Consider the following 9,644-nt stretch of genomic DNA (forward strand, 5'->3'; position numbering starts at 1 on the left):
GACAGAACATTCAGAAGTGTGAGAAGTAGAGGAACTTGAGACTCGAAATCCCCAGTTTTTTATGTGTAATTATAATAAAAAAAATAACCTGTAAAGACAGAGAAATATAGAGGCTGCCATTCAGGGCCGGTTCCAGTAACAATTGGGCCCTAGGGCAAAATTAGCCTGGGGGGCCCACCAACAGACATCCCCCGACCAAAACGCATCATTAGAGGCCCATTGTTGACGCCAAATTTCCCTCCTGGGCCCCTGAGCTGGCTACTGACCCTCCCCCAATCACCTCCCAACTTAACAGACTCTGCAGAGTCCCGGAGGTGCAATAGTTAAGATGGGGAGGGACACCTTGGGGGCCCCTACAGGCTCTGGGGCCCTGCGGCAATTGCCTATTTTTTCCTATGGTAGCTCCGGCCCTGCTGCCATTGCTGACCTTGAAAAACGGTTGCCTGGTTGATGTACGAATTTATTACCCGAGGTTAGAGTGATATGAGGATATATATTTATTTCCTTTTAAGAAATACCAGTTACCTGGCAGTCCTGCTGATCCTCTGCCTCCAATTCTTTTCATAGACATTCATTGGCCACAAGGGCGTTTTTAAAAACCGCAGGCGGCCGAAAAAGACCCTAAAACGCCTGCAGTGTGAACAAGCCCTTAGCCATAGACCCGAAACAAGCATATGCAGATCAGGTGTTTCTGACATTATTGTCAGATCTGACAAGATTAACCTGCCTGCTTGTTTTTGGTGTGATTCAGACACTACTGCAGCCAAATAGATCAGCAGGTCTGCCAGGGAACTGGTATTGGTTGAAAAGAAATCAATATGGCAACCTCCATATCATTCCCACCTCGGGTTCACTTTAATCATCACGATTAATTATGCAGTTATTCCTTTACATGTGTTTTAATTTTCATGCAATGCATTTACATGTGTAAGTATTCACACTTGAGCGTTTTGCCTGCGATTTTCAGCAAAATGCTCAAACACTAGCACTTTTGAAAGCACTAGTGTAAAAAAAAACTATGGGCCCGTTCTTACTTGGGCGATTTGCGCTAATCGCTGCAAATCGCGAAACGCAAACACGTAGCCTGCACCATTTTCAGGTGATTTCCCGGCAATCGCGTTTCAGTGCTATAGAAGCGCTAAATGCGGAAAAATCACTCCTGCAAAAATCGCCGGCATTTTGCGCTTTTAAGTGGGATTTGGCCCTTAGAACCATTAGGTTGGCAGCCCACTTGGCGGTGCAATTTCTTGGGCCTTTCCAGCGCTTTGCATTCTGCATTTCCAATCACATTTCCTGCATGCGATTTTCAACGAATGTTCATGACAAATAAGCAGAATGCCACGCTTTTTAACCACTTAAGGACCAGGGGATTTTGAGGATATCGGTGCTGCGTGGGCTCTCAAGCCTGCAGCACCGATCAGCATTGCACCAGGGCGATCAGACTTCCCCCCTTTTTTCCCCACTAGGGGGATGTCCTACTGGGGGGGTCTGATCGCCGCCGGCTATTTGCGCTTGGCCGGGGGGGGCTCTTCAAAGCCCCACTCCGCAGCGATTTACGTCCTCCCTCTACTTCCTCCCCTCTCCCTCTTCCTGTGTGATGCGCAGGACGAATATCCGTCCTGCGCTGGATAGGATAGGCTTTAGCCTATCAGATGCCGGCGATCCCCGGCCAATTAGAGGCCGAGGACCGCCCATCTACGTCACGGCGCAGCGGCGCCGTATGATGTAAACAGCGGGGATTTCTTCCCCGCGTGTTTACATTATGCGTGCGATCGGCGGCTCGCACACTGTTCACGGAGACACCCTCCGTGAACTGGCATGGAAAGGTCGCTAGGCGGTCGTTAAGTGGTTAAAATCGTGATGAAAAACGCAAACAAATGCAGAGGAAGTGATTCCCGAGCGGGAAGGGCCAGTGAAATTGTGCGTGTTTTGTCCGTGTATGGTAAAAAAAAAAACCCACACAATTCAAACAAGTGCGTTCTCAGCCCTGAAGTAAACCTGTAAAAGTAAAAAAAAAGTTACACATTTACGCCAGTAGGGGAAAGCCCCTGGATGTTCCAAAGTCTTACCCAATCCTCCAGGACACCCCCAAACCCTGCATTACCCCTCGCCCCCTCTGCTGGCTGGGACTGTCCTTATCTTCTTTGCAATGTATGAGGGCAGCAGCAGCGCTGTGCAGGTGTTGGGAGGTTCAAGCCTGCTGGATCCCCACTAAAGGTGGCCACACACCATACAATTTTTAAAATATCTGTTCAATTTAAGAATTGCAATCAATTTTTTATGACTGATTGTAACATTTCAAAAATATGACCAATGTACCACACACCTATGTTCAATTTTTCCCCAATTATGATAAAAATGATTGGAAACTCTGAGAACATTGCATGGGTGTGTATATTAATAAATTGACAATCCAACACACACCATACAATCTTTAGAGGTATTGAAGAAAAATATCTGGCATTCCGGATAGATTAAAATCGAAAAAAACGGGAAATCTGATTGGATTTTTCAGTCGAATGAAAAAAAAGCTTTCGTTTTTTTTCGGGAGATCCGATCGTTTTTATTGAATTGCCGTAAAATCAGATCATTTTATTGTATCGTGTGTGGCCACCTTTAGGCTATCATTCGTAAAGCATTTCCGCATGCGGAAATGCTGAAAACAGCCGACTTTACCCGAGCACATAGCAAAATCTCCATTCATAAAGGCTCTTTCCGCATGAAAAGCTGACATTACCGAGCAGAGCGATAAATTATCGTAAAAAATGTAACAAAATGTCACTTCATAAAGATTACCGCAAGCGGTATGAGGACGGGAAATACCGCTCCCTTGGATGTGGCGATAAGCATGCTACGTTAATGGAGACACAGACCTCCGAGGCAGCTGCAGTAGAGCGGAACACGGAGAAATGTATCAACTGGGCAGATTCCTGTGTCTCCGCCTGCCTATCGCCAGCCTAGTTCGGGAAATCTCCGCACTGCTATCGCAACTGTGCACTTTTTCATGAATGACCACACAGAAGTCTAACAAACCGACAGCGGTGTTTTCTCGCATTGATTCTCATTACCGACAACACTTTTATGAATGATACCCTAAGGCCTTGTTCACAATGCGTCCGGCTTGCATGTCAGTCCGCGGTGGGCTTTTTTTTCTCCGCGTTTTTTAAAGCGTTTTCTGGTGATTTTCTGCGCATTCACTCGTTTTTGTTGGCGTTTTTGTAAGCGCTTTTGCAGAAAGCTTCCGTCTTTTGATCCGGAAAAAAAATTAGGAAAAAATAAATACAATGTATTTTTTTTTAAGCGCTCACGCAATCGCTTGCCAAAGCGATTTTGTGAGCGTTTTGCGTTTTTCCTATACATTCCATTGAGGCAAAAATGGCCCAAGCACCGCTTTTCAAAGTGGATCGCAAACGGATCTCTCTGAAATGAACTCTGTCATAGAGAATCATTGCACAAGCGCTTTCAGGGCGATTTTGAAAACCGCCCGCGCTTAAAGTTTTACAAAAACGCCTATAATGTGAACAAGGCTTTCACTCAGAAAAGCGCTTAGGGTCCGTTCCCACTAGTGCAGTGCAATTTCTTAGCGGAAAACGCATAAACGAATTTGGATGCGGATACGAATTCGCATGCATTTTCGTGTATTTTTGTAAGTATGCAATTTTAATCATGTTAGTGCCTGTGTGCTTTTACATTGATTTTACACAAAAACTTATGCGAATTAGCATGAAATACATTACATGCGAATCGCAAGCGGTGTGTGCGGTGTGCGAATTCTGATGGCTCTGCTGTGCAGATTTTTCCTGCACAGCAAAACGCTCAGTTTCCCTGGCAAGTGGAAACAGGCCCATTTACTTGTATTGGTTAAGCGAATCTGCATGCAGAAAGCCTTACCGAGTAGCTTTGTACTCAGGCTACAGTTTGCAACAGTTCGCATAAACTTGCATGCAACCCAAAATGATTGCCATCTTTCTGGCCGTCTGTACTCCGAAGATGATGAATGTTCTTCCAAGCTGATGCAGACTTGGTTGTAGTTTGTATGCAGAATGAAATCGAGCCAATACAAATCATCTGATCGTCAGTAAGGGCTAGTGCACACCAAGAGCGCTTCTGAGCGCTTTTAAAATCGTTAGTGTTTTCGCAGTACTACTGGGCAGGCGCAAAACGCGCCCAGCGATGGCAGCGAGACAGGGGAGCGTGCTTGGCTGCACTGCACCTGACAACTGGATGACTGCAGTCAACAGGTGCAGATGCAAATTTAGGCACTTTTGAAATTTGAAATGGACAGAACAAATGTAGCAGCTCCTGCATTTGCTTGGTCCATTATCAACCTGTATAATGCCGGGAAAACACGGTACGTTTTTCGTGCTCGATTTGGGGCGCCCAATCTATTTTCGCGCTCGATTCCACGGTCGAATCGCTTATCTTTTGCTCGTTTTTCTTATCCTTTCCCATTGTTCCCTGTGTGAAATCGAGCGCGGAATCGATCCGGCAGGAGATCGGACATGTCGGAAACTATCACTCGAGCCATCTTAATGGCTCAAAAACGTACAGTGTATTCCTAGCATAATGGGCTCTATTCATAAACCATTACCGCAAGTTTTCCGCTCAAAACAGCGGATTTTCCCGTCCATTTAGCAAAGTGGGCATTCATAAAAGCTGTTCCCGCATGAAAATCTACAATCCCCCAGCAGAGCGAGAAATTTCCGCCTTCTCCAGTGTTTTTCTAGATTTATCTAGAAAAAAGTAACAAAATGGCCATTCATAAAGATTAGAGGAAGCGGTATGTGGACGGGAAATACCGCTTCCTCTGATTTTGCGGATTACATACAAGTGAATGGGACAGACCTCCCAGAGAGAGCAGCGCACGGAGGGACTCTGCCGGCTGAAGTGTTTCCGCATGCCTTCCGACAGCTTACCGCCAGCCTTCAGCGGGAGATCTCCACTCTTGCATCGCAGCTGGCAAGATTTTTTTGAATGACCACCCAGGGCTCTATTCATAAAAAAGATGTGGCGAGAAAACTCCTGGAGGGAAAATACCGCAGCGGTATTTTACACTTCTGGGTGGTCATTCAAAGAAATCTTGCCAGCTGCGATGCAAGTGCGGAGATCTCCCGCTGAAAGCTGGCGGTAAGCTGTCGGAAGGCATGCGGAAACACTTCAGCCGGCAGAGTCCCTCCGTGCACTGCTCTCTCTGGGAGGTCTGTCCCATTCACTTGTATGTAATCCGCAAAATCAGAGGAAGCGGTATTTCCCGTCCACATACCGCTTCCTCTAATCTTTATGAATGGCCATTTTGTTACTTTTTTCTAGATAAATCTAGAAAAACACTGGAGAAGGCGGAAATTTCTCGCTCTGCTGGGGGATTGTAGATTTTCATGCGGGAACAGCTTTTTTGAATGCCCACTTTGCTAAATGGACGGGAAAATCCGCTGTTTTGAGCGGAAAACTTGCGGGAAGGTTTTATGAATAGAGCCCCCAGAAGTGTAAAATACCGCTGCGGTATTTTCCCTCCAGGAGTTTTCTCGCAACAACTTTTTTATGAATAGAGCCCATAATGCCTCTTTTCCACGGACTGTTGAGCTGTGTGCCCTGCAAGCAGTTACAAGGCAGCAGTGAGCAGTTACCAGGCAGCAGTGAGCAGTTAAGAGAGTTTAAGAGGCATTTCACTGCCTATCAACAGTTCGTGGAAATGAGGCCTAAGGCCTCTTTTCCTCGAACTATTGAGCTGTGTGTTCGGCAAGCAGTTACCAGGCAGTAGTGAGCAGTTAACAGGCAGCGACAAGCAGTTACCAGGCAGCAGTTGTGAGAGTTTGAGAGGCATTTCACTGCCTAGAAACAGTTCATGGAAAAGAGGCCTAAAAAATGTGCCTCTGCATCAGTTCAGAATGATTTGCATGTTATTGAACATCCCTAGTGGGAGGAGAGGCGTGGCCAGTGTAATAAATGGGTAGTGCAGAGTGGAGGAGAGGTGGGGCTAGTGTAATTAGTCAGTAGTGCAGAGTGGAGGAGAGGTGTGGCCAGTGTAATAAGTGGGTAGTGCAGAGTGGAGGAGAGGCGGGGCTAGTGTAATTAGTCAGTAGTGCAGAATGGAGCAGAGGCGGGGCTAGTGTAATTAGTCAGTAGTGCAGTGTGGAGGAGAGGCGTGGCCAGTGTAATTAGTCAGTAGTTGGGCTCAGGTGAGTGGCTGTGCTCTGGTATATAGTGTGGGGTGGAGAGTGATTGTTATTTTCCTTTCTCACTTCCAGTGAGTTGTGTGGTCTGGTTGGAGGCAGGTGATTGAGCTGTTGGGTATTACACAGGGGGCTGTAGCCATGCATTGCACACTCCTTGCTGGGTAAGTACTGTGGTAGCTTTGGTTAGAATGTTCTGCTCACTGTGGGGAAGGTAAGAGTGGTCTCTGCTTCCAAGAAACTCTTGTGTGGATTTTTTTTTTATGGTATCAATTGATTGCTTTTAATTCTAGTTTAGAATCTGATGCTGTTCTCTACCTAACCACCCCCCCCCCACCTCCTGTCTGCATCCGCTGCTGCTGGGTCCTCTGTTCATACATGTGCCCCATGTAATTGCTGGTGTGGGTGTATGACATCACACATGTACCCATGTTACTCTGGCAACCACATGGGGCACCTGTATGGATGGAGGACCCAGCCTGAAGAAAGCAGTAGTGGAGGCAAATGGGGGGCACATTGATCATTGGGGGACAGTGTTGAGGTGGTCACAAGGCTGATTCTGGATTGATTTCAGCACAGAATTAGCCTGTGGCTTATAGGCAAACAGCTCTTTCTGATCACAGAAAGATCTCCTTTGGTTGGTCTGCCTGAGGCAAACTTGTGAAGATGTTCCTCCAACACCTGACAATTTGCACTGCACATAATAGCTGTGGTGAGCCCCCAAAATACACTAGGTAGGTGCAGTTGCCCCAATATAGATTGGCCATGCACTCTCTTCACTTCGTGGTGCTTCCCCCACACTTCTGCCACCTGAGGAAGTCTCCTCACTTGGCATCATGGGTGGATTGGACTGGATTGTATGGATTGGTTTGTGAACCCTATGTGGGCAGACTTGTGCTGGTAGAACTAGGATTTTGCATGCCTGATGGTACCAGCTGCAGCCCTGATACTTGGGTAATCCCAAATCAAGGGGGTACCCACTGTGCACACCCTGTTACTATGCTTGACTGGAGGGCCCATTTGTCAGAAGTCCTAGTCCACAAACCATTAAACTGGCACAGCAGTGCTCAAAAAGTGCAAATTCAGGTAGACCGTGCCAAAGACACAATACAAAGTGACTTGTGCTCAGCAAGTGTATGTACAATCAAAAATAAAGTCTCTAGATCCTCCTATCCAAGAATGTAAGTTAATCAATTAGGACATCTCTATGCTCAATAATAGTATTAGAACAAGTAAAGAGTAACAATATCCAGCAATGCCATATACAATTCTAAGTACTATGCAGTAAATCTCATAGATGGGAAGCTGGAATCTGAAAGTGTAAGGAGTGCAAGAGCGCTCTAGAGACCTGCTTGGCCTAAGCCCTTGCCACCGCAGCCAGCCTAAGTGTCTGACATGTGTTGCTGGTATGCCCACTTCTTCAGAGACCACAGAGAAGTCAGTCCAGTCACTGATACTCCATAATGCAACTGCCATGACTACTTGCCTCACACTTGGTATGGTGGGAAGGGGCTTGGCTGACTTCTTTGCCTAGATCCTTTCCGTAGTGCTCTTGTAAAGAACTACATGCTGATAATCCTAAACCTGTCATTTTTAATTTCACTGGAGCCTCTTGCCTACAGTGAAGTATTTTATAGTGTGTCTTGAGTTATGTAATGCATTTTGTACAATCTTTCACTAGTGATCAAGTGTACAAAAACTGATATGGAGCAATGGCGGCCTATTTCACAGGCTTGCTGTATAGCAGTCACTAATTTTAAATACAAATATATGCAGTCTGAAAAGGGATCATTCAATTGGTCAATACTCAAGCTGCGTACAGGATTTGCATAATCTTTTTGCATCGCATTAACATCCCTAACATTTGCTTTTCACTCCATGGTCTCAATTCACTAAGGGCAGTTTGATAAAACAATGCATTTGGTAATTTTTTTATTTTTTTTCTTCCCCAAATTCACTAAGATTTCCTACATGCAGTAGAAGTTGGGTAGTATACAAAAATGGCTTCAATTCATGAAGCCTGTCTCAGCAGCTGTGGAGCAGGTCAGGTAGCAAGCCATCAAGTCTTCCACAAGTCTGTATGAGCTATTCTATGATCTGCCCAGTGCATCTATTTAGATATGAATCTGTGCTAATGAGAGCTCTTCTGTATAACATTGTATAGCTATGCACATCTAAAGGGATACAGAAAAGCCTTTGTAAATGTCTCATTGCTCATTAGCCCCACCCACCAGAGTATTGATTAAAATGGGGTGAGAAGCAGAGCTGTCTAGTTGCCCCTATCAATGTTACTACATGGCAGGGGAGGACTGGCCAGGGGGGAAGGGGGGAGATTTCCCCCCAGGCTGCCTCTCCTTTAATGGTTTAGGGCTGGCCGATCCACAACTGCTTCGATAATTATCCAATCAGATGAAAATCTGTGCCGCCACAAGCATGCCCAATCAACAATTTGACTTATTTCGGGTGGAAAGTGTTTGAATGTATCAATCTGAGATGCTGGCAAATCTCGGGCCGATGTATTCGTTAAGTGTGATAATAACAAACTATGTACGCAGTGGAAACCCCGGCGTTTTCCCTCAAAATCTATTATGTACCCCACGATGCCTGTGCATTTATACTTTACCTGTCATGCTGTCCCTCGAGTATCCTTGCTGTATTTCTGCATTGGCATGACTATGTGACTACCGGTATATAGCACGTTGGGCGCATGTGACGTTATTTGGGCTGGGGCTGCCGTGAAACCGGGCCTCTAGTTTGTGTTTTCCCTCCAGGCCAAAAGGTCCCAGTCCTCCCCTGCTACATGGAGATTTGAGTTACTGGCTGGTCAGAGCTGGAAATGCCTACCAAACACTTTTACTTGACCAAATGTTTTAATCTATGAATTGCAGTTTCTTAAGTATTTACCTCACTAGCTGGTAACAGGTTTAGTTATATTATGCTTACTGAATTGAGGCCATGTGCCTTTGCTCAGTATTGCTGATTGGTGTAACTTGGTATTGTGTATAGATACATCACATGCCTGTCTTTCTCTTGTAGAGTTGCGGTGCTCTGCCTGACTCTGCCGTATCTTGTGCAAGCGCAGCGGGTGCAGACGCAATCTCTGCCCAGCGGTAAGTGTCTCTTGCAACAAAATCAAAAGCAAAGAAATTCCTTAATGAGATTCTCGGCTATCTTTAGTTTAACCCTAAAATCCAATGGGCTTTTCTGTGGACTTCTAATTCTTTCCTCTGGTTAAGGTTGCTGCATTTGCTTTCTGGTGCATGTTTAGTACAAATACTGAAGTTTTAACTTTTGAAACCAGATTTACCAAAACATTGGTACTCCAACTTAGAATTGCACATTTTTGTGTAGCATAACCCGCTGCTACTATTGCCTGCTGCAGTTAATTTCTAAATAGGCTTTACATGCACATGTAGTGGTGGTACCATGGCTTGCAACACATCAATAAGGCCCCTTTCAGACTGCATTTTCAGA

The 9,644-nt window shown here is 45.6% G+C and overlaps 1 protein-coding gene across 2 annotated transcripts in view; it reads left to right on the top strand.

The window, feature by feature from the left end:
- The first annotated feature begins 6,220 nt into the window (after positions 1–6,220).
- Positions 6,221–9,644, top strand: part of LOC137562537 (uncharacterized) — a 36,800-nt gene continuing 33,376 nt past the window's right edge. For both annotated transcript variants that reach the window (XM_068273968.1, XM_068273969.1), the window contains exons 1-2: positions 6,221–6,334; positions 9,207–9,280. In XM_068273968.1, the coding sequence (XP_068130069.1) occupies positions 6,312–6,334; positions 9,207–9,280 (97 nt within the window). In that variant the 5' untranslated portion in view covers positions 6,221–6,311. The remainder of the gene's footprint in view (positions 6,335–9,206; positions 9,281–9,644) is intronic.

This window comes from Hyperolius riggenbachi, chromosome 3 (assembly GCF_040937935.1).
Source record: "Hyperolius riggenbachi isolate aHypRig1 chromosome 3, aHypRig1.pri, whole genome shotgun sequence".
Lineage (NCBI taxonomy): Eukaryota > Metazoa > Chordata > Amphibia > Anura > Hyperoliidae > Hyperolius > Hyperolius riggenbachi.